The sequence below is a fragment of the Nerophis lumbriciformis genome, linkage group LG02, assembly GCF_033978685.3.
Source record: "Nerophis lumbriciformis linkage group LG02, RoL_Nlum_v2.1, whole genome shotgun sequence".
NCBI classification, from domain to species: Eukaryota; Metazoa; Chordata; class Actinopteri; order Syngnathiformes; family Syngnathidae; genus Nerophis; species Nerophis lumbriciformis.
This window is the reverse complement of record NC_084549.2, coordinates 60,411,370-60,436,500: the sequence shown is the minus strand read 5'-3', so window position 1 is coordinate 60,436,500 and position 25,131 is coordinate 60,411,370. Positions and strand designations below refer to the sequence as shown.

Genomic DNA, 25,131 nt, shown 5'->3' with positions numbered 1-25,131 from the left:
TTGCATTCAAAAGGTGTAACTTGTACATTATATTTATTCATTGCACACAGACTGATGCATTCAAATGTTTATTTCATTTAATTTTGATGATTTGAAGTGGCAACAAATGAAAATCCAAAATTCCGTGTGTCACAAAATTAGAATATTACTTAAGGCTAATACAAAAAAGGGATTTTTAGAAATGTTGGCCAACTGAAAAGTATGAAAATGAAAAATATGAGCATGTACAATACTCAATACTTGGTTGGAGCTCCTTTTGCCTCAATTACTGCGTTAATGCGGCGTGGCATGGAGTCGATGAGTTTCTGGCACTGCTCAGGTGTTATGAGAGCCCAGGTTGCTCTGATAGTGGCCTTCAACTCTTCTGCGTTTTTGGGTCTGGCATTCTGCATCTTCCTTTTCACAATACCCCACAGATTTTCTATGGGGCTAAGGTCAGGGGAGTTGGCGGGCCAATTTAGAACAGAAATACCATGGTCCGTAAACCAGGCACGGGTAGATTTTGCGCTGTGTGCAGGCGCCAAGTCCTGTTGGAACTTGAAATCTCCATCTCCATAGAGCAAGTCAGCAGCAGGAAGCATGAAGTGCTCTAAAACTTGCTGGTAGACGGCTGCGTTGACCCTGGATCTCAGGAAACAGAGTGGCCGACACCAGCAGATGACATGGCACCCCAAACCATCACCCAACCATGCAAATTTTGCATTTCCTTTGGAAATCGAGGTCCCAGAGTCTGGAGGAAGACAGGAGAGGCACAGGATCCACATTGCCTGAAGTCTAGTGTAAAGTTTCCACCATCAGTGATGGTTTGGGGTGCCATGTCATCTGCTGGTGTCGGTGCACTCTGTTTCCTGAGATCCAGGGTCAACGCAGCCGTCTACCAGCAAGTTTTAGAGCACGTCATGCTTCCTGCTGCTGACCTGCTCTATGGAGATGGAGATTTCAAGTTCCAACAGGACTTGGCGCCTGCACACAGCGCAAAATCTACCCGTGCCTGGTTTACGGACCATGGTATTTCTGTTCTAAATTGGCCCGCCAACTCCCCTGACCTTAGCCCCATAGAAAATCTGTGGGGTATTGTGAAAAGGAAGATGCAGAATGCCAGACCCAAAAACGCAGAAGAGTTGAAGGCCACTATCAGAGCAACCTGGGCTCTCATAACACCTGAGCAGTGCCAGAAACTCATCGACTCCATGCCACGCCGCATTAACGCAGTAATTGAGGCAAAAGGAGCTCCAACCAAGTATTGAGTATTGTACATGCTCATATTTTTCATTTTCATACTTTTCAGTTGGCCAACATTTCTAAAAATCCCTTTTTTGTATTAGCCTTACATAATATTCTAATTTTGTGACACACGGAATTTTGGATTTTCATTTGTTGCCACTTCAAATCATCAAAATTAAATGAAATAAACATTTGAATGCATCAGTCTGTGTGCAATGAATAAATATAATGTACAAGTTACACCTTTTGAATGCAATTACTGAAATAAATCAAGTTTTTCAAAATATTCTAATTTACTGGCTTTTACCTGTATATATATATAATATATATATATAATATATATATATATATATATATATACACATACATATATATATATATATATATATATATATATATATATATATATACACACATACATTATATATATATATATATATATAAATATATATATATATACATACATATATATATGTATGTGTGGGAAAAAAATCACAAGACTACTTCATCTCTACAGGCCTGTTTCATGAGGGGGTTCCCTCAATCATCAGGAGATTTTAATGGGAGCATTCACATACCATGGTTTATATAGGGCACAGAGTGGGTGGGTACAGGCTGGCGTAGGGGCGTGGTGATTGGCTCATGTGTTACCTAGGAGGTGTTTCCGTCTGTGGCGGCATGCTGATACAATTTCGCTGCGCTTGTTGAGGGATGACAGGTCTGGACGGTATATGATAAACAGTTTCTCTTTCAAGCATAGGTTGCATCTTTTATTACCACTATTGTAAGGTGTGCTGGATGCAAGAATTTGCCATGTTATTGAATATTCAACATTATTGTCTTTGAGGTCCCAAATGTGTTTGCTGAGTTCTGTGGTATTCCGCAGGTTTTGGTTCCTGAAAGAAGCCTTGTGATTGTTCCATCTGGTTTTAAACTCTCCCTCGGTTAATCCTACATATGTGTCGGATGTGTTAATGTCCTTGCGTGTTACCTTAGATTGGTAAACAACTGATGTTTGTAAGCACCCCCGTTGAGAGGGCAATCAGGTTTCTTGCGGCAATTGCAGCCTTTGTTGGTTTTGGGGTCGCTCTGTCTGGGGGCCGACGGCTCATTTGCAATTGTTTTGTTGTGGTTTGAGATAATTTGTCGTATATTGTTCATACAGCTGTAGCTCAATTTAATGTTGTTCTTGTTGAATACTTTTCTTAGGCTGTTGCCTTTGGGAAAGTGTTTGTCAATCAGAGTGAGGAATTTGTGGCCAATGTTAGTTGAGACGTTTTTGCTGTATGGGGGGTTGTACCAGATGATGTTGTTTCGTTTTCTGTTCTTTTTAGGTTGGTTTCCTGGCGTGGGTTCATAGGTGAGGGTGAAATTGTATCCGCTTTCATCAAGGGCTTTTTGGTACGGGGGGGTTGCTTGGTCAAATTCAGCTTTGCTAGATGACAGCATCGATAGCCTTTTATTAATTCAGGTAGGTATTCTTTTCGTGGTGGTGGGTGGGTGGTTGCTGTCATGGTGCACGTATTGGAGTGTTGTGTTGGATTTCGTGAATGGTTGGTAGCTGTTATTTCTCAGGTTGAAAGTGACGTCGAGCAAGTTGACGGTTTGCTTGTTGGCTTCAATCGTGATCCGTAGGCCGTTCTCTTTGAAAATTTGGCATATGCGCTTCTTGGTATTCTCGCTGCTCCTTGGCGAGGCGCGACACACTGCCAGTCCGTCATCACGGTAAATACCAAGGTTCAGGTTGAGGCTAGCGAGCTGGGAGAGGAGGAAACTCCCAACGAGTTCACACGTTTCTGCATATATATATATCAATATATATATGTGTGTGTGTGTGTGTGTGTGTGTGTGTGTGTGTGTGTGTGTGTGTGTGTGTGTGTGTGTGTGTGGAAAGTATTCACAGCATTTCACTTTTTAAACATTTTGTTATGTTACAGCCTTAATCCAAAAGGGAAAACATTCATTTTTGTCCTTACAATTCTAGACAAAATGCCCCATAATGACAATCTGAAAAAGTTTTTTGTTTAATTTTTGCAAGTTTAGGAAACATTTAAAATTAAAAAATCTCATAGACATAAGTATTCACATGTGATTTGTTTATTTTTAATCTTTAATAAAACAATTCTAAAACAAAATAAAAACATTTTTTCACATTGTCATTGTTTTTTTCTCAATTGTTGCAAATTTATGAAAAATAAAAATGTGAAATCACATGGACATAAGTATTCACATGTAATTGTTTTATTGTTTACCTTTAATAAATTTGAAAAAAATTCTAAAAAAAAAATACATTTTCGTATTGTCATTATGGTTTTTCAAATTTTTTGCAAATTAATGAAAATAAAACATATTTGTTTAAAATTACATGTACATAACCATTCACATGTGATTTTTTTTAAACTTTTTTCTTAATTTGACTGTCAATGAAATTAAAGTGCAAATGAAATAACAGCTTCCCCACTCTAGTCTTAATGTGTTCGCTTAAGAAACATTTCAATTACTTTAGTTTTAGACTTCTATGAAAGCATGTATTAATCGCAAAGATCATTATCAAGGCTTTGGTCAGGCTGATTACAAAAATAAATACGAAACAAATTTGCTGCAAAAGAAGATGAAAAATACATATACATACAATTATGCTGTGCTAAAATAAATAAATTATAACACATTTAATAGTAACATCTAAAATCACAATGACATAAGTGTTCACTTGTGATTTTTTAGTTTTTTATACTTTGTCATTATAGATAGATGGATTACGTTTTTTGTTGTTGTAATTTTTGCAAATTCTTCAAAATTTTAAAAACTTACATGTACAGTACATAAGTATTCACATGTGACTTTTTTTTTTTTTTACCTTTAATACATTTTCAAAAAATTCTAAAAATAAACATAAGCATTTTCATATTGTCATTGTTATTTTTTTATTTTTTTTAATTCATGAAAAAATAAATAAAAAATCACATAAACATAACTGTTCACATGTAATTTTTAAAATATTTTTCTTAATTCGACTGTCAATGAAATTAGAGTGCACATGAAAATACAGCTTCACCACTGTAGTCTTAATTTGTGTGCTTAAGAAACATTTCTATTACTTTAGTTTTAGACTTCTACAAAAACATGTATTAATCACAAAGATTATTATCAAGGCTTTTGTCAGGCTGATTACAAAAATAAATACGAAACAAATTTGCTGCAAAAGAAGATGAAAAATACATATACATACAATTATGCTGTGCTAAAATAAATAAATTATAACACATTTCATAATAACATCTAAAATCACATGGACATAAGTGTTCACTTGTGATTTTTTAGTTTTTTATACATTGTCATTATGGATGGATGGATTATGTTTGTTTTTTTTGTAATTTTTGCAAATTCCTCAAAATTTAAACAAATTACATGTACAGTACATAAGTATTCACATGTGATTTTTTTTTTTACCTTTAATACATTTTTAAAAAATTCTAAAAATAAACATAAGCATTTTCATATTGTCATTGTTATTTTTTTTTTTTTTTTAATTCATGAAAAAATAAATAAAAATAACATCTAATAACATGTAATTTTTTTTAATTTTTCTTAATTCGACTGTCAATGAAATTAGAGTGCACATGAAAATACAGCTTCACCACTGTAGTCTTAATTTGTGCGCTTAAGAAACATTTCTATTACTTTAGTTTTAGACTTCTATGAAAGCATGTATTAATCACAAAGATTATTATCAAGGCTTTGGTCAGGCTGATTACAAAAATAAATACGAAACAAATTTGCTGCAAAAGAAGATGAAAAATACATATACATACAATTATGCTGTGCTAAAATAAATAAATTATAACACATTTAATAATAAATATGTATGTTTCTTAGATAAACGGTTCAATTTAAAATACAGCTTCACCACTTTAGTCATAATTTTTGCGCTTGAGGAACTTCTATATGACTTTAGCTTCAGACTTCTTCTGTTTGTTTGATATTGTCATTACTGCCACAAGTGGTTGGAAAGTGCATTACTACTGAGTATATTGCGGACCACAGCTGAGAAAAACGTATTTTTTCACCCTCGAGGGGCCCTATGGTTAAGAAACGGTGCTTTAAAACGCACAGAAAAGAGAAAGAAGTGTGTTCTTGTTTCACATGAGGTTTCAAGGATTCCGTGTGTTCTCCCCAGGTGGAGCAGCTCATCGAGCTGGCCAACTACCAGGTCCTCAGCCAGCAGCAGAAGAGTCGCGCTTTCTACCGCTGCCAGGCCACCCGCCTCATGACGGGCGCCGGCAATATCCTGAAGAAGCACGCCGCCGACCAGGCGCGGAAGGCCGTCAGCATGCACGAGGTCCGCGCCGACGTCGCCGACAACGACCCCGTCTCCAAGGTCTTTTTCGAGCCCGCCACCTACCAGTGCCTGGAGAACTGCGGCACCGTGGCGGTGAACGTGGTGCGGCGCGGCGGCGACCTGGCCAAGACCCTCTCTGTGGAGTACCGCACGGAAGACGGCACGGCCAACGCCGGCTCGGACTACGAGTTCACCGAGGGCGTGGTGGTGTTCAAGCCCGGCGAGACCCTCAAGGAGATCCGCGTGGGGATCATCGACGACGACATCTTCGAGGAGGACGAGAACTTCCTCATCCACCTCTCCAACGTGAAGATGCTGACCTCGGAAGGGGAGGAACCCGCCGAGGACGAGTCGGCCAATCACGTGGACGCGGCGGCCTGCCTGGGCCTGCCCTCCACGGCGACCGTCACCATCTTCGACGACGACCACGCCGGCATCTTTACCTTCGAGGAGCCCGTGTTCCACGTGAGCGAGAGCGTGGGCACCATGGAGGTGAAGGTGCTGAGAACGTCGGGCGCCCGCGGCGTGGTCATGCTGCCCTACAAGACGGTGGAAGGCACGGCGCGGGGCGGCGGCGAGGACTTCGAAGACGTGCACGGCGTCCTGGAGTTCCAGAACGACGAGATCTTGTGAGTACTCGCCGAGATGGCACGCGTGGTTGTTGACGTGAGGTGTGATGTGGTCGCCGCATTCTTCCTCCTTTCTCCTCTGCTTTGGATTCCACTCAGCTGCTGTTCTAATCCTGCGAGGGTGATTATTGCACGCTCAGCAGGTTGAGGCGTTGTTGGAAAAAGCGGGTTATTTGTTGGTCGGCCGAAGGCTTGACTTTTCCGCAGAGAGGTTGAAGCGTTTGTCAATAAATCAGACGGAGCTGATTGCTGGGGATCAATAAGGACCGAGCTGGTCAACTTCAGTGCAGGACTTGACGCCAGGGGGTCGCCATTAGCAGTCAGTCGCGCTCTTTATTTGTGCGATTAGAGCTGGAAAACAGACGAGGCCTGCAGCGAGGCCGGCAGCTCCCAGACCTTGTCGCACGACGCCCACTCATTTGTCTGATGGCAAGCGAGAGCAGCCTCCTTCCTTCTGAACACACGTCACGGCAAAGGCCAACATCACCGGCTGACGGCATATTGGGTTACGATATCGCCTTTTCTTACACTTCCGAGTATCATTTGCAAGTGGGTGTTCATTTCGGTTTGTCCTGAGTGTTTTGCCGTCGTAAGGAAGTAGTCTTTGCCATTGAGTTGAATGTGGCAGTCTTGTCTTTTTTGGAGTCACCGTTAGGTATGGATCGGTATCGGCCTATTTTTATGAAAATGTATGTGACCGCCATTGCCGATTTATGCCTTTTAGTGCCGATCACAAACACCGATCCCCTCTGGCTAATATTGTTTTTATTTTGAGTACCCAGCAGCTAATTGTGTATCTCCATACACAGTGTGGAGACACTCCCCTAAGTTAATAATAATCACCTCCATTACAGCAAATACTGTATACTGCATTACTTAGTATCTTAGGCATCGTTATCAAGTATAATTATCAAGTATCATTATCAAATTTCATTATCTAATATCATAATCAAAAATCACCAAGTAGCATTATCAAGTATCGTTTTTGAGTATCATTACCAAATATCATTATTAAATACATGGTCAAGTATCATTATCAAGTATCATGAGATAAAAGATTGTAGAAATATATTCCAATTGAAAAAAATATACAAAGACAGAACAACAAGATCATATGGACAGCCTACCTTCTCTGCATTGTAGGGTCACGCTGGTGCTTTCTGCCTTTACCGATGCAACATATCTTCACCTGCACATTACCTACTTTGTCTGCATTGCCTCGACCACACCTGCGCTTCCTTCTTTCACCCATACAACATAGCTCCACCCGCACATTACCTACCTTCTCTGCATAGTGGGGTCACGCTGGTGCTTCCTGCCATCACCCAGTCAACATATCTTTACCTGCACATTACCTACCTTCTCTGTATGCTGGAGTCAAACTGGTGCCTCCTTCTTTCACCCAGTCAACATATCTTTATCCGCACAGTACCTTCCTTCTCTCTCTCAGTAATCAAAACTCTTTCTTGGTAGGAAAAAAAAGAAGAGACCTTTTTGCTCAATATGTGGAAAAATATTCTTAAATGAAGTAAATGCTAGTGCCATTATCTTGACATAATGATATGCGCTCGGCATCATGATTTTTTTTTTTCCCGCTTGAAGTAAGAAATTATCACTCTAAAAAAGTAGTTTTATACTTGTGAGTGTTGATGACACAGCTTTGCAACACTTGATATTCTAGTTTCAAGCATGTTTTACTCAATATAGGTCATCACATCTCAGCTACAAGCTGTAATATCTTACTGAGATCATTTAGGACCAAAACCCTTAAAGGGGAACATTATCACAATTTCAGAATGGTTAAAACCATTAAAAATCAGTTCCCAGTGGCTTATTTTATTTTTCGAAGTTTTTTTCAAAATTTTACCCATCACGCAATATCCCTAAAAAAAGCTTCAAAGTGCCTGATTTTAACCATCGTTATATACACCCGTCCATTTTCCTGTGACGTCACATAGTGATGCCAACTCAAACAAACATGGCGCATAGAACAGCAAGCTATAGCGACATTAGCTCGGATTCAGACTCGGATTTCAGCGGCTTAAGCGATTCAACAGATTACGCATGTTTTGAAACGGATGGTTGTAGTGTGGAGGCAGGTAGCGAAAACGAAATTGAAGAAGAAACTGAAGCTATTGAGCCATATCGGTTTGAACCGTATGCAAACGAAACCGACGAAAACGACACGACAGCCAGCGACACGGGAGAAAGCGAGGACGAATTTGGCGATCGCCTTCTAACCAACGATTGGTATGTGTTTGTTTGGCGTTAAAGGAAACTAACAACTATGAACTAGGTTTACAGCATATTAAATACATTTGGCAACCACATGCACTTTGAGAGTGCAGACAGCCCAATTTTCATCAATTAATATATTCTGTAGACATACCCTCATCCGCTCTCTTTTCCTGAAAGCTGATCTGTCCAGTTTTGGAGTTGATGTCAGCAGGCCAGGGAAGCTAGGGTCGATATTCTTCTCTTGATCATCTTCGGTGGCATAAGGGACGGTGTGAGCCAAGACATCCAGGGGGTTTAGCTTGCTCGTCTGCGGGAACAAACTGCCGCCATTGCTTGCCGTGCTACCGAGGTCCTTTGTCCCTGAATTGCTCACACACTCCGGCAGATTCAATGGGGGTCTGGCGGCAGATTTCTTTGACTTTATTGTTGGAAATGCATCTGCTTTGAGTGTCGCAGGATATCCACACATTCTTGCCATCTCTGTCGTAGCATAGCTTTCGTCGGTAAAGTGTGCGGAACAAACGTCCAATTTCTTGCCACTTTCGCATCTTTGGGCCACTGGTGCAACTTGAATCCGTCCCTGTTCGTGTTGTTACACCCTCCGACAACACACCGACGAGGCATGATGTCTCCAAGGTACAGAAAACAGTCGAAAAAACGGAAAATAACAGAGCTGATTTGACTCGGTGTTTGAGAAAATGGCGGATTGCTTCCCGATGTGACGTCACGTTGTGACATCATCGCTCCGAGAGCGAATAATAGAAAGGCGTTTAATTCGCCAAAATTCACCCATTTAGAGTTCGGAAATCGGTTAAAAAAATATATGGTCTTTTTTCTGCAACATCAAGGTATATATTGACGCTTACATAGGTCTGGTGATAATGTTCCCCTTTAAAACAAGTAAAACACTCTTAACATAAAATCTGCTTAGTAAGAAGAATTATCTTATCAGACAGAAAATAAGCAAATATCACCCTTATTTGAGATATTTAATGTAACTTAGGTTTCATTTTTTGCAGTGTACCGATAAAAGTAGAGGTGGGCGATACTGGTTGAAATAATTTTGCATTGAAAAGCTCCCACAGTGCAATTTGTGGTTTATCTGCTTTTATTTGTGGCGTTGACGGCCACTGTCCATGTTGTTGAACGTCACTAATTGTTTTGCGAGAACTGCTCAATCCGGTTTCCTCTCCTGATGGTGGACGCGGTGAATCGGAGTCCCGGGGGGGGGGGGGGAGACTGTCGTTCTTTGCTGGGCCACAATAAACTTCCCAGCTTTGAACCGATGGACCTTTAGCTGTCACGACCACGCGCTGCTTTATGGCGGCTCTGCAGACACCAAGGACGCCTCGGAGCCGTTTCGACCAGGCCGTGATTGGAGTGTTGGTCCCAGTGATTGTCTTTTTAAGCCCACCAGGACCGTATCACGTCGATATATTGACCTACAAATTACTGCAGATAAACGATATTATTGCCATTATTTTTTTGGAGAGCAAATTAACCACTGATGTAATGACAATACATAATAACAATGCAAGTATACCTTTTCAAATGCAATTAACTTGTATTTCTCCTATATTTTAACATTGTAATTGAAATTAAAATGTTTCAATAAATAAATAAACAAACAAATCGTAAAAATAGAATATACTGTTTGTAAGCAACATTTTGCTCTTGAAAATATAAATATATATATATATATATATATATATATATATATATATATATATATATATATATATATAAATATAAATATATATATAAGAAATACTTAAATTTAAGTGAATTCTAGCTATAAATATACTCCTCCCCCCCTTAACCCTGCCCCCCGGCTTCGCCCACCTCGACCCCCCTCCAAATCTCCCGAATTTGGAGGTCTCAAGGTTGGCAAGTATAACATTCGCACACGTACACAATGGGAACACTGGAGAACAAATCGATGACGGAAGTGAAAAACCGGCCATCCAAACAATACCCCGTTTGTTGACAAGAAGATATGACCGCCACGGAAGCACATTCAATCTCTTTACTAGGCAGAGGTAACACAATCCCGTGAGAAGATTCAAAAGCTGCTAATGCTGAAAAACACAGCAACCATTGATGACGTCACTAGGCAACAGGCTCCGCCTTTTAAAAAGCACAGACTCCGCACATTGTGCTCTTTTATTAAACATCTCTCAAATGCATATGCCAGATATTCAATGTTTTTTTTTTGTTTTTTTTTCATGTAACGTATTAATTACTTTCCCTAGTAATTACTATTATTAAAGAGTAATTCCGTGAGTAACTTTTTTGGTAAAGTAATGAGTAACTATAATGAAGTGAATTATATTTATATAGCGCTTTTCTCTAGTGACTCAAAGCGCTTTACATTATGAAACCCAATATCTAAGTAACATTTTTAAACCAGTGTGGGTGGCACTGGGAGTAGGTGGGTAAAGTGTCTTGCCCAAGGACACAACGGCAGTGACTAGGTTGGCAGAATTGGGGATCGAACCTATACCGCCCATAATTAATTACATTTTAAAAGTAATTTTCTGAACTCTGATCGTCGCTTAATTGACTTATCCAATAACAGTGATTCACTTATTCTAGATTTTATGTTACAGCCTTCTTCCAAAATGGAATAAATTCACGTTTTGTCCTCAAAATTCTACACACAATACCCCATAATGACAATGTGAACTTTTTTTTTTTTTTTTTTGCAAAATTATTAAAAATAATAGCGCAAGTAATGACATCTATGTAGGTTTTCACAGTCTTTGCCATGAAGTTTTAAAAGTGATCATCCTTGAGATGTCCCTACAGCTTAATTGGAGCCCACCTGTCTAACATATAAGGTCCCACTCTTGACAGTGCATGGCAGAGCACAAACAAGAATGAAGTGGAAGGAATTGAACAGCAGAGACGCCAACGTCAAAAGCGGCGTTATTGTCATCCGATCGTCCTTGTCAAAAATGATCCACTGCGTCCCTTCCAGGAAAAGCACAGAACATTTTTTTTTTTTTTTTTTGTCACCCCCTCACAGAATAAAAAAAAAAGGCTAAATCTAGAATAGCATCACCTCCAGGCTGACTTTAACCTGCTTTGATAAAACAAGAGACGTAGGCGCGAGCCTTAAATGAATGGAGATGACAAGCAGTGGGGGGCGGTGGGGTTGGCACATTGGATTTATGGACGTCCATTTCTATTTTTCATTTGCAGTTTTATTGGAGAGTTTGATGGGGTCACAGAGACCGTGGCACAGGAGCAGACCCAACATTGGACTGCGGAGACATGTCAGGATTAAGGAGACAAGTGGAACACATTTTTTAAACCATAGAACTAGAATGCTCTTGCTTTATTGATCCCCAAGGGACTCCTTATGATCCCATCCAATGGCTGCCGTCTCTCTTTGTCGACGATTATTAACATATGTGTTAATTACGCACAAATGTGTTGCAGAAAAATGATCTGTCAATCATTTCTAGGAGTCAAAAATGACAGGGTTGAATTATTCCTTATGGCCTGGTAGGAGACTCCAACAAAATTATTAGAGTACTGTTTCTGAATGTTGAAATGAGTCTTTCTTTACTGATACGATACCGATATTGTCGCCCTAGTGTTGATCCGACGCGATATCGGCAGGTTAGAAAAGGTACGATCAAGCGAAATGAGTTAAACATAGTAAGTAGAGATGTCCGATTATGGCTTTTTTGCCGATATCCGATATTCCGATATTGTCCAACTCTTAATTACCGATCCCGATATCAACCGATACCAATATATACAGTCATGGAATTAACACATTATTATGCCTAATTTTGTTATGATGCCCCGCTTGATGCATTAAACAATGTAACAAGGTTTTCCAAAATAAATCAACTCAAGTTATGGAAAAAAATGCCAACATGGCACTGCCATATTTATTATTAAAGTCACAAAGTGCATTATTTTTTTTAACATGCCTCAAAACAGCAGCTTGGAATTTGGGACATGCTCTCCCTGAGAGAGCATGAGGAGGTTGAGGTGGGCAGAGTTTGGGGGGGGGTTTGAGGGTATATTGTAGCGTCCCGGAAGAGTTAGTGCTGCAACGGGTCCTGGGTATTTGTTCTGTTGTGTTTATGTTGTGTTGCGGTGCGGATGTTCTCCCGAAATGTGTTTGTCATTCTTGTTTGGTGTGGGTTCACAGTGTGGCGCATATTTGTAACAGTGTTAAAGTTGTTTATACGGCCACCCTCAGTGTGACCTGTATGGCTGTTGACCAAGTATAAATGCATTCACATATTACGTGACTGGGCCGGCACGCAAAGGCAGTGCCTTTAAAGTTTATTGGCGCTCTGTACTTCTCCCTACGTTCGTGTACCACTCCGTACAGCGACGTTTTAAAAGTCATACATTTACTTATTGAAACCGATACCGATAATTTCCGATATTATATTTTAAAGCATTTAACAGCCGATAATATCGGCAGTCCAATATTATCGGACATCTCTAGTATTTTACAAACTATTTTCCATATATTAGCCGCATCGGACTATAAGCCGCAGATATATATATGTTGTGAAATTAGTTATTTACACAGAATTATTTTTTAATTGTTTATTTACATACCTTGATTGTTTCCAAACGGTGTCCGTACCACGGTAGTAAAACGGCTGATCAAACAAAACAGAGGTCATCGTCATGGCCCCACTAGCTGCGGAAGCTAGCTCTTCATTGAGCTAAACCAAATCAATAACTCCACGGTGACATTTTGGTGAATTTAAGGAATTGAAACAATACCAAAATTACCATTGTAAGTTAATAATACTAAGAAAGACACTCGTAAACATCTTAGCATATTGACTGATGCAAACGTCGCTAGCTTGATATGCATGCACACACTCCTACAGACATCACACATGGGACGGTCTAGAAAGTATGAATTGTTGTAGTTGTATTGTAAAACTTACAAACGTTGCTCGGAGTGACGAATGAAGAATCCATAAAAGTAGAACCGCTATGGACGGCACTTGCGCTTCCGGTTGAAAGCTCAGTCTAAACAGAATGGCAATGCAGCACCTGCAGTGGGCGAACTCCTCCAAAAGATGACGCCTTAGAGCAAACAATAACAATAACACACCTATTAAAGTGTCTTTGATTGCGAAGAAAAATACATAAATTAGCCGCACCGTTTCATAAGCCGCGTTTTTTTTTTTCATTTTAAGGTTTATTTGAAATAGGGACAGATACAGAAACATAGATATCGGAAACAGTTATCCAATGTATGCATCATAGTGTTTGTAGCCAAAGCTAATTTACAACACTTGTCCCCAACAACAACACAGATCTAACATCATTAAGATAGGAAAATAAAAAGAATAAGGCAAAGAGGAGTCGATAATAATGATAATAGTAATAATGCAGACAAAGTGCAAACTAGATAAAAGCCAATAATAATAATAACACAAAGTGCAGACTAGATAAAAACCAATTACCGTATTTTTTTCGGAGTATAAGTCGCACCGGAGTATAAGTCGCACCTGCCGAAAATGCATAACAAAGAAGGAAAAAAACATATATAAGTCGCACTGGAGTATAAGTCGCATTTTTGGGGGAAATGTATTTGATAAAAGCCAACACCAAGAATAGACATTTGAAAGGCAATTTAAAATAAATAAAGAATAGTGAACAACAGGCTGAATAAGTGTACGTTATATGAGGCATAAATAGACTTAGACTTAGACTTCCTTTTTATTGTCATTGAAATTTGAACTTTACAGCACAGATAAGAACGAAATTTCGTTACATAAGCTCATGGTAGTGCAGGATAAAAAAGCAATAAGGTGCATATATAAATAATAAATATATATAAATAATATATATATATATACATATATATATATAAAATATATAAAATAAATAAATATATATAATTATATATAAATAAATAAATAAATAGATTACTGTACAGATAAATATATTGCACTTTTTCACATGCGTCCACGTTTATGGATGTATGTTATATTGTCTTTTTTTATTCCAGCGAGTTAATCCATTTTGGGGCGAGTTGAGGGGATAATTTAATTTAATTATGATGCGTTCAAGAGTCTTACGGCCTGATTTAAGAAGCTGTTACAGAACCTGGAGGTGCTGCTTCGGAGGCTGCGGAACCTCTTTCTAGAGTCCAGCAGTGAAAACAGTCCTTGGTGGGGGTGGGAGGAGTCTTTGCAGGTTTTCTGAGCCCTGGTCAGGCAGTGGCTTTTTGCGATCTCCTTGATAGTAGGAAGAGGAGTCCTGATGATCTTTTCCGCCGTCCTCACCACTCTCTGGAGAGACTTCCAGTCTGAGGCATTGCAGGCTCCAGTCCAGACAGAGATGCTGTTGGTCAGCAGGCTCTCTATAGTGCCTCTGTAGAATGTGGTGAGAGAGCTGTGCTCTTTTCATCCGACGCAAAAAGTGCATGCGCTGCTGAGCTCTTTTTACAAGAGCTCTGGTGTGTAGGGACCAGGTCATATTGTCAGTTATCTGCACCCCCAGGAACTTGGTGCTACTTACTATCTCCACTGCTGTGCCGTTGATGAAAAGTGGAGCGTGGCTGGACTGGCGCTTCCTGAAGTCAACGATGATCTCCTTGGTCTTGTTGACATTCAGGACCAGGTTGTTGGTTCTGCACCAGTCAACCAGATGTTTCCCCTCTTCCCTGTAGTCCATGTTGTTGTTGTTGTCACGGATGAGGCCCACTACTGTTGTGTCGTCCGAATAACCAACTGAGAACGTGCCTGGTATGTTAACGTAACATATTATGGTAAGAGTCATTCAAATAACTATAACATATAGAACATGCTATACGTTTACCAAACAATCTGTCACTCCTAATCGCTAAATCCCATGAAATCTTATACGTCTAGTCCCTTACGTGAATGAGCTAAATAATATTATTTGATATTTTACGGTAATGTGTTAATAATTTCACACACAAGTCGCTCCTGAGTATAAGTCGCACCCCCGGCCAAACTATGAAAAAAAACTTAGATTATAGTCCGAAAAATACGGTAGTAAAAATCAACAATTGTTGCTCAACTAGCCACAATTTTGTTTGTTTTTTGAAAGTGACAAGTGCAGGTGTATTTTTGAAAGTGTCAGGTAGAGAGTTCCATAGTTGTGGTCCTTTTATTGAAAAGGCAGTCTGGGCAAAAGATGTTCTACGGCAGTGTTTTTCAACCTTTTTTTAGCCAAGGCACATTTTCTGCGTTGAAAAAATGTGGAGGCACACCACTAGCAGAAATCATTAAAAAACGAAACTCAGTTGACAGTAAAAAGTCGTTGGATATGACTTTAAAGCATAACCAAGCATGCATCACTATAGCTCTTGTCTCAAAGTAGGTGTACGGTCACCACCTGTCACATCCCGCCGTGACTTATTTGGAGTTGTTTGCTGTTTTCCCGTGTGTAGTGTTTTACTTCTTGTCTTGCGCTCCCATTTTGGTGGCTTTTTCTCTTTTTTTGGTATTTTCCTGTCGCAGTTTCATGTCTTCCTTTGAGCGATATGTCCCGCATCTACTTTGTTTTAGCAATCAAGAATATTTCAGTTGTCTTTATCCTTCTTTGTGGGGACATTGTTGATTGTCATGTCATGTTCGGATGTACTTTGTGGACGCCGTCTTTGCTCCACAGTAAGTCTTTGCTGTCGTCCAGCATTCTGTTTTTGTTTACTTTGTAGCCAGTTCAGTTTTAGTTTTGTTCCCTAAGCTTCAACGCCTTTTCTTAGGGGCACTAACCTTTTGTTTATTTTTGGTTTAAGCATTAGACACCTTTTTACCTGCACACTGCCTCCCACTGTTTCCGACATCTACAAAGCAATTAGCTACCGGCTGCCACCTACTGATATGGAAGAGTATTACACGGCTACTCTGCCGAGCTCTAGACAGCACCAACAACAACACATCATTTGCAGACTATAATTACTAGTTTGCAAAAAATATTTTTAACCCAAATAGGTGAAATTAGATCATCTCCCACGGCACACCAGACTGTATCTCACGGCACACTAGTGTGTCACGGCAGAGTGGTTGAAAAACACTGTTCTACGGAATGGGAACGCAACAGTTGCCTCTTGACGTTGCTCGGGTGGTAGATCTGGTACCACTTTGCAGTCTTGTAGCAATTGGGGAGCAGAGTTATCCAAGCATTTAAAAACCAGTTTGACTGTGTGTAACAAAATATAATTGGCAAAACTTAAAATATTGTATTTGGTTAAAATTTGCCAATAATGATATCGTATACTCTTCTTGTCTCGGACTTTTTGTTCAAAGTATAGGAAAAAAGGAGCGGTTTATAGTTCGGAATTTCTTCAGTCCGGATTGGCCGTTGCAGTATGCGTCTGTCCAGCTCTCCACCAATATATAAAAATACTATACTACACCATCACTTGGTGCATCTATACTGGCTTTTCTGGCTTTACGGGACATTTTACTGCAAATTACCTGTGATCTCGCTGTAAAATAACATCACTGCTGTCATGTCTGTGTGGTCATGTTTTGTTTTAGTCATGTTCGGTTTTGTTTTTGGACTTTTTGTGCACTTTTGTTTGTTTTGTCACCATAGCAACCATTAGTTTTCACCTGTCACGTCACGCACCTGTTTCACGTTTTGAGTCACGCACCTGTTTTCACTAATCATGTCTGTAGTATTTAAGTGTGTCTTTCTGGCGACATCCGCATTCATACCCCTGTCACACTCTGTTTACCTCTGCGCACTTCATAGTCCATGCCAAGTAAGTTTTTGTTTATTAATGCCACAGTTAGTGTTTTTGTTTCATTGTCCACAGTTTCTGCCTATGTGCAAGTTTTGTTTTCATTAGCCAAGTTTTGTACCTCCGCCATTGTGCGCACTTTTCGTTTGTTCTTTTTTGATATATTAAATAAAATATGTACTCACATTCCCGTCTCGCCCGAGCCAACTTTCCGTTGCCTTCCGGAAAAGCAAACACCCAGGACCAAGTCTTGACAACTGCGCTGTAGCGTTATTAGCCATTAGCCACTAGCATCACCTCGACTGGTCGCACCTTCTGTAAAGACGATCCACCAGATGGAATTAGTTGAACTGGGTCAATGATTCTTCCTATTTATTGAAATTAGACACTCGAGGATGAGTTTGACGCCGGCATGTATCGTCAGAGGTCATGCAGCTGGATGCACACAAGTGATACTCATTCAAACGTGACCTTATCAGCCACCCTGCCAACAACGCCATCGTTTTTGACCCGGGGAGGTCGAGGGGGGGGCTAAATCCACTGCACACAAACAATAATACACACATTCCGATAGCGGCAATTATGCAATTTCCATAAACAGGCAGCCTGCAGAGACGAGCGAGGTGCAGGCGAGATTCAAATGAGGCTCCCCTCCTACACACACACGGCAGACTGGGACTTCACACTCCAGTAAGCAGCACAGATTGGCCTTTTGAGACGCATGTTCACCAGCTATAGGAGAGTGTGTGTGTGTGTGTGTGTGTGTGTGTGTGTGTGTGTGTGTGTGTGTGTGTGTGTGTGTGTATTGTCCTCCACTACTGTATATAGCCATGTGTGCGCTTGTTAAAATATGCATGCTGTGAAAAGATGGGTGGATTTTACAGCAACAGTAAGGAATTGTTGCCTTCAGAGTTGCATGTTTTTTTGTTTTTGTCTCTCTGATCTTATGTGAGATTAGCCTCTCGCTACAAAGTGAGTGTGCAGCACACTCACCGAGGCATCATTTTTTGTCATAAAAAAATACAATCATGTGTGCTTACGGACTGTATCCCTGCAGACTGTATTGATCTATATTGATATATAATGTAGGAATCAGAAATATTAATAACAGAATGTATGCGAATGAGTGTGAATGGGGGAGGGAAGTTTTTTGGGTTGGTGCTTTTGTTGATTTGATAAAAAAATAAAAAAAATAAAAAAATAATTATTATTTTTTATTTATTTATTTATTTATATAAATAATATATTTAAGTGTATTAGCCTCTCGCTACACAGTGAGTGTGCCGCACACTCACCGAGGCATCATTTACCTATTACTGCATGCTCGTGTACGTATATCAGATATCTTCAAAGTTGTATAATCATTAGAGATGTCCGATAATGGCTTTTTTGCCGATATCCGATATTGTCCAACTGTCATGTCTGTGTGACCATGTTTTGTATTAGTCATGTTTTGTTTTGTTTAGTTATTGGACTCTTTAGTTTCTGGCTTTTCACTCCCTTGTCTTGTTTCCATGGTTACCCATTAGTTTCACCTGTTCCACGTTTGGACTCATTGTGCACTCTTGTTTGTCACCATAGCAACCCATTAGTTTTCACCTGTCACGTCACGCACCTGTTTCACGTTTTGAGTCACGCACCTGTTTTCGTTAATCATGTCTGTAGTATTTAAGATCATTGTTTTCAGTTTGTCTTTCTGGCGACATCCCACAATTATGCTCTGCACATTCCTGACACTTGATTTCATGTCCATCGTTCATGCTGCTCCTTTAGTCCATGCCAAGTAAGTTTTTGTTTATTAATGCTATAGTCTTTTGGTTTCATAGTTTGTTCTCCGCCACTGTGCGCGCTTTTCGTTTGTATTTTTGTAGTTATAGTGTTTAAATTAATCATGTACTCCCCTTCACGCCACATCTGGTCCAAATCTTTTGCACCTCGGGAGAACAAACCACGCCACAGTCCAAGTCGTGACACCAACTCTTAATTACCGATTCCGATATCAACCGATACCGATATATACAGTTGTGGAATTAACACATTATTATGCCTAATTTTGTTGTGATGCATTAAACCAGTGGTCCCCAACCTTTTTGTAGCTGCGGACCGGTCAACGCTTGAAAATTTGTCCCACGGACCGGGGTTGCGTTGGGGGGGGGGGGGGGGGGGGGTGTTTTTTTTTAATTTTTTGTCATAAAAAAATACAATCATGTGTGCTTACGGACTGTATCCCTTGCAGACTGTATTGATCTATATTGATATAAAATGTAGGAACCAGAAATATTAATAACAGAATGTATGCGAATGAGTGTGAATGAGTCTAAATGGGGAAGGGAGTTTTTTTGGGTTGGTGCACTAATTTGTTTTTTTGTTGATTTAATAAAAAAATAAAAAAATTAAAAAAATATTATTATTTTTTATTTATTTATTTATTTATAGAAATAATATATTTAAGTGTATTAGCCTCTCTCTACAAAGTGAGTGTGCCGCACACTCACCGAGGCATCATTTACCTATTACTGCATGCTCGTGTATGTATATCAGATATCTTCAAAGTTGTATAATCATTAGAGATGTCCCGATAATGGCTTTTTTTGCCGATATCCGATATTCCGATATTGTCCAACTCTTAATTACCGATTCCGATATCAACCAATACCCATATATACAGTTGTGGAATTAACACATTATTATGCCTAATTTTGTTGTGATGCATTAAACCAGTGGTCCCCAACCTTTTTGTAACTGCGGACCGGTCAACGCTTGAAAATTTGTCCCACGGACCGGGGTTGCGTTGGGGGAGGGTGTTTTTTTTTAATTTTTTGTCTTAAAAAAATACAATCATGTGTGCTTACGGACTGTATCCCTGCAGACTGTATTGATCTATATTGATATATAATGTAGGAACCAGAAATATTAACAGAATGTATGCGAATGAGTGTGAATGAGTGTAAATGGGGGAGGGAAGTTTTTTGGGTTGGTGCACTAATTAGTTTTTTTTTGTTGATTTAATAAAAAAAATAAAAAAATAAAAATATTATTTTTTATTTATTTATTTATATAAATAATATATTTAAGTGTATCTTTTGTTTTTTATGTTGATTTAATAAAGATTTTTTTCTAATTCTTGTGCGGCCCGGTACCAATCGATCCACGGACCGGTACCGGGCCATGGCCCGGTGGTTGGGGACCACTGTATTAAACAATGTAACAAGGTTTTCCAAAAGAAATCAACTCAAGTTATGGGGAAAAAATGCCAACATGGCACTGCCATATTTATTATTGAAGTCACAAAGTGCATTCTTTTTTTTAACATGCCTCAAAACAGCAGCTTAGGGGGTAGCGGGGGGTGTATATTGTAGCGTCCCGGAAGAGTTAGTGCTGAAGGGGTTCTGGGTATTTGTTCTGTTGTGTTTATGTTGTGTTACGGTGCGGATGTTCTCCCGAAATGTGTTTGTCATTCTTGTTTGGTGTGGGTTCACAGTGTGGCGCATATTTGTAACAGTGTTAAAGTTGTTTATACGGCCACCCTCAGTGTGACCTGTATGGCTGTTGACCAAGTATGCAGGCATTCACTTGTGTGTGTGTCAAAAGCCGTAGATATTATGTGACTCGGCTGGCACGCAAAGGCAGTGCCTTTAAGGTTTATTGGCGCTCTGTACTTCTCCCTACGTCCGTGTACCACTCCGTACAGCAGCGTTTTAAAAAGTCATACATTATACTTTTTGAAACCGATACCGATAATTTCCGATATTACATTTTAAAGCATTTACCGACCGATAATATCAGCAGTCCAATATTATCGGACATCTCTAATAATCATTAAACAAATGCAAAAAAATGTTAGTTAAGTCCTGCCCATTTTACTTAAAGGGGGCCATGTAATTCAACCAATCTTGCTCAAATTTTACACACATGTGCTTGTCAGTCCCATGAAGGTACGTATCGAAATTTGTAGTGATCCGGTTAAACACCCCAAAGTTACAAGGAAGCGTGTGAGAAATGTCATGTCGTTTTGACTTACGGGGCCCAAACTTTGGGGTTGAATAACAGCGCCACCTTGTGGTGTGTTTGTCATTAAAATAATAGCCCAGGTGACACCATAGTGGTGTATGTTTCCTCATGTTGTCACCCTTTTGTGTGCAGCGCTTCAGGAGTAGAAGAGTTACACCTGACTCTACTTGGTTTTGGTCATGGAAAAGTGTGTAGTGCCGAGTAGATACCATGTGGTGCCGAGAAGATACCATGTGGTGCCGAGTAGAAATACCGCGTGGTGCTGAGTAGATACGGTGTGGTGCTGAGTAGATACCGTGTGGTGCTGAGTAGATACCGCGTGGTGCCGAGGAGATACCGCGTGGTGCCGAGGAGATACCGCGTGGTGCCGAGGAGATACCGCATGGTGCAGAGGAGATACCGCGTGGTGCCGAGGAGATACCGCGTGGTGCAGAGGAGATACCGTGAGGTGCCGAGTAGATAACATGCAGCGCCAAGTGAATACCATGAAATGCCAAGTCCATACCACGCAGTGCTAAGTAGATACCACGCGGCGCCATGTAGATATCGCGCGGCGCCAAGTAGATACTATGCAGCGCCAAGTAGATACTATGTGGTGCCAAGTTGATACCATGAAGCGCTAAGTAGATACCGTGCGGCGCCAAGTAGATACTATATGGTGCCAAGTTGATACCATGAAGCGCTAAGTAGATACCGTGCAGTATCATGTCGGTACCGTGCGGTGCCATGTCGATACCATGCGTTACAAAGGAGATACTATGCAGGGACAATTCAGTACCACAAAGTGCCAAGTAGATACCGCGCAGTGCGAAGTCGATACCATGCATCACCAAGTAGTTATCAGGTATTGCCAAGTAGATACCATGCAATGCCAAATCGAAACTCTGCAGCGCCAAGTCGGTACCATGCAGCGCCAAGTCGGTACCATGCAGCGCCAAGTCGATACCATGCAGCGCCAAGTCGATACGGTGCATCGCCAAGTACTATAGATACAATGCACCACCAAGTTGTTCCCACACAGTGCCGAGTCGATACCACATGCCAAGTCGATACCACACAGTGCCAAGTAGAAGCCACGCAGCGCCAAGTAGATACCATGCAGCGCCAAGTAGATACCATACTGTGCCAAGTAGATACCGTGCCGTGCTAAGTCAATACCATGCATCACCAAGTAGTTACCATGTATTGCTAAGTAGATACCATGCAGCCCCAAGTCGATACCACACAGAGCCAAATAGATACCATGCAGCACCAAGTCAATACCATGCAGCGCCATGTTGATATCGTACAGTGTCAAGTAGATTCCGTGCAGTGCTAAATCAATACCATGCATCACCAAGTAGTTACCACGCAGTGCCAAGTCGATACCACGCAGTGCCAAGTAGATACCACGCAACGCCAAGTAGATACCATGCATCATCAAGTAGTTACCACACAGTACCAAGTCGATACCACATGCCAAGTCGCTACCACACAGTGCCAAGTAGAAGTCACGCAGCGCCAAGTAGATACGATGCAGCGCCAAGTAGATACCATACTGTGCCAAGTAGATACCGTGCCGTGCTAAGTCAATACCATGCACCACCAAGTAGTTACCATGTATTGCTAAGTAGATACCATGCAGCCCCAAGTCGATACCACACAGCGCCAAGTCGATACCACGCAGTGCCAAGTAGACACCACGCAGTGCCAAATAGATACCATGCAACGCCAAGTCAATACCATGCAGCGCCATGTTGATATCGTGCAGTGTCAAGTAGATTCCGTGCATTGCTAAGTCAATACCATGCATCACCAAGTCGATACCAAACAGTGCCAAGTCAATACCACGCAGTGCCAAGTCGATACCACGCAGTACTAAGTAGATACCACACAACGCCAAGTAGATACCATGCATCACCAAGTAGTTACCATGTATTGCTATGTAGATACCATGCAGCCCCAAGTCGATACCACTCAGTGCCAAGTAGATACCACACAGTGCCAAGTAGATACCATGCAGCGCCAAGTCAATACCATGCAGCGCCATGTTGATATCGTGCAGTGTCAAGTAGATTCCGTGCATTGCTAAGTCAATACCATGCATCACCAAGTCGATACCAAACAGTGCCAAGTCAATACCACGCAGTGCCAAGTCGATACCACGTAGTGCCAAGTCAATACCACACAACGCCAAGTAGATACCATGCATCACCAAGTAGTTACCATGTATTGCTATGTAGATACCATGCAGCCCCAAGTCGATACCACTCAGTGCCAAGTAGATACCACGCAGTGCCAAGTAGATACCATGCAGCGCCAAGTCGATACTATGCAGCGATACTATGATACTGTGCAAAAAGAGCTGCCTAAAGCAGGATTACCGAGACATAGAAATATTCTAGCCTAATCATTTCCAGCCACTGTTGCGTCAACACAACTTCAAAGTTGTTATTTTGGGTCACAAATGACGCCATCGCGTTCCTTGAATGTTTTCCAAGGAGGACATGTTTTGTTTTTTCCATTTGCTATTGATTCCCAGCAGAGTTGATTGTTTCACTTTAACTTGCAGATACACAAATAATTCCACTCCTCTCAGCTTTGTTTGAGCTTCCTGAAGTCAAATGTTTATGGACAGGATTGAACAAGATGACAATGATGATGATGACAGAATGAATATGACTGCAAAATCATCTGCTATGGGGCCAAAGAAAGTTGCGAGTTCCAGCACTTTGATGACAAAATTGACGTTAGATGTTCTTTAACTAATTGTATTCATCATGTTTATGCATTTTGCATTGTTGTCTGCATGTAAAACTATAATTTAAGGATGCGAGGCCACTAAAACCAATACAACATACATCAATATATGCTAAACTATCCGTACAAAACAACCCACAATTTAGTTTTGTGTTATTTAACAAAACAGATGAGTGTAATATCAAGTACAACCCCCTTGAGATATTAAATGTCTTCCTATTATCATTCTTCATTAACTTTATTATCATTCCGCCAACTGAAACCTTTTAAAGAGCACACTCAAACACTTACCATCTCTTGCAAGAAATGTGAGGAGTCAGGATGCACGGAAATCATCTAGAAGACTCACAGACAAACGGCCGTTTTGGTTTTCAGGTCCCATTTTAAAATGTAATTATAGTAAGCGCTATTGAAACATTAACTATATCATCACAACATTTCACCTAATTCCTTATTCTCTTTTATTACATACAAGTGTTTAATCTAAACAAAGTCAGTAGAATGTGTGTGTGTGTGTGTGTGTTTATGTGCATGTGTGTGTGTGTACATGTACGTATATATGTATGTTTGTATGGATATATATATGTATGTACATACTGTATATACATAATGGGTGTATGTATGTAAATATATCCATCCATATATATGTATATATATATATATATATATATATATATATATGTATATATATATATATATGTATATATATATATGTATGGAACTGAGGAAACTAATTGTTGAAGCTTTGAAAGTGGAATTCTTTCCCATTCTTGTTTTATGTAGAGCTTCAGTCGTTCAACAGTCCGGGGTCTTCGCTGTCGTATTTTATGCTTCATAATGCGCCACACATTTTCGATGGGAGACAGGTCTGGACTGCAGGCGGGCCAAGAAAGTACCCGCACTCTTTTTTTACGAAGCCACGCTGTTGTAACACGTGCTGAATGTGGCTTGGCATTGTCTTGCTGAAATAAGCAGGGGCGTCCATGAAAAAGACGGCGCTTAGATGGCAAACATATGTTGCTCCAAAACCTGTATGTACCTTTCAGCATTAATGGTGCCTTCACAGATGTGTAAGTTACCCATGCCTTGGGCACTAATGCACCCCCATACCATCACAGATGCTGGCTTTTCAACTTTGCGTTGATAACAGTCTGGATGGTTCGCTTCCCCTTTGGTCCGGATGACACGATGTCGAATATTTCCAAAAACAATTTGAAATGTGGACTCGTCAGACC

The 25,131-nt window shown here is 40.4% G+C and overlaps 1 protein-coding gene across 3 annotated transcripts in view; it reads left to right on the top strand.

Annotated features, from left to right (window-relative positions):
• Positions 1–25,131, top strand: part of slc8a1b (solute carrier family 8 member 1b) — a 331,344-nt gene that overhangs the window by 58,197 nt on the left and 248,016 nt on the right. For all 3 annotated transcript variants that reach the window (XM_061965914.2, XM_061965907.2, XM_061965923.2), the window contains exon 4: positions 5,402–6,192. In XM_061965914.2, the coding sequence (XP_061821898.1) occupies positions 5,402–6,192 (791 nt within the window). The remainder of the gene's footprint in view (positions 1–5,401; positions 6,193–25,131) is intronic.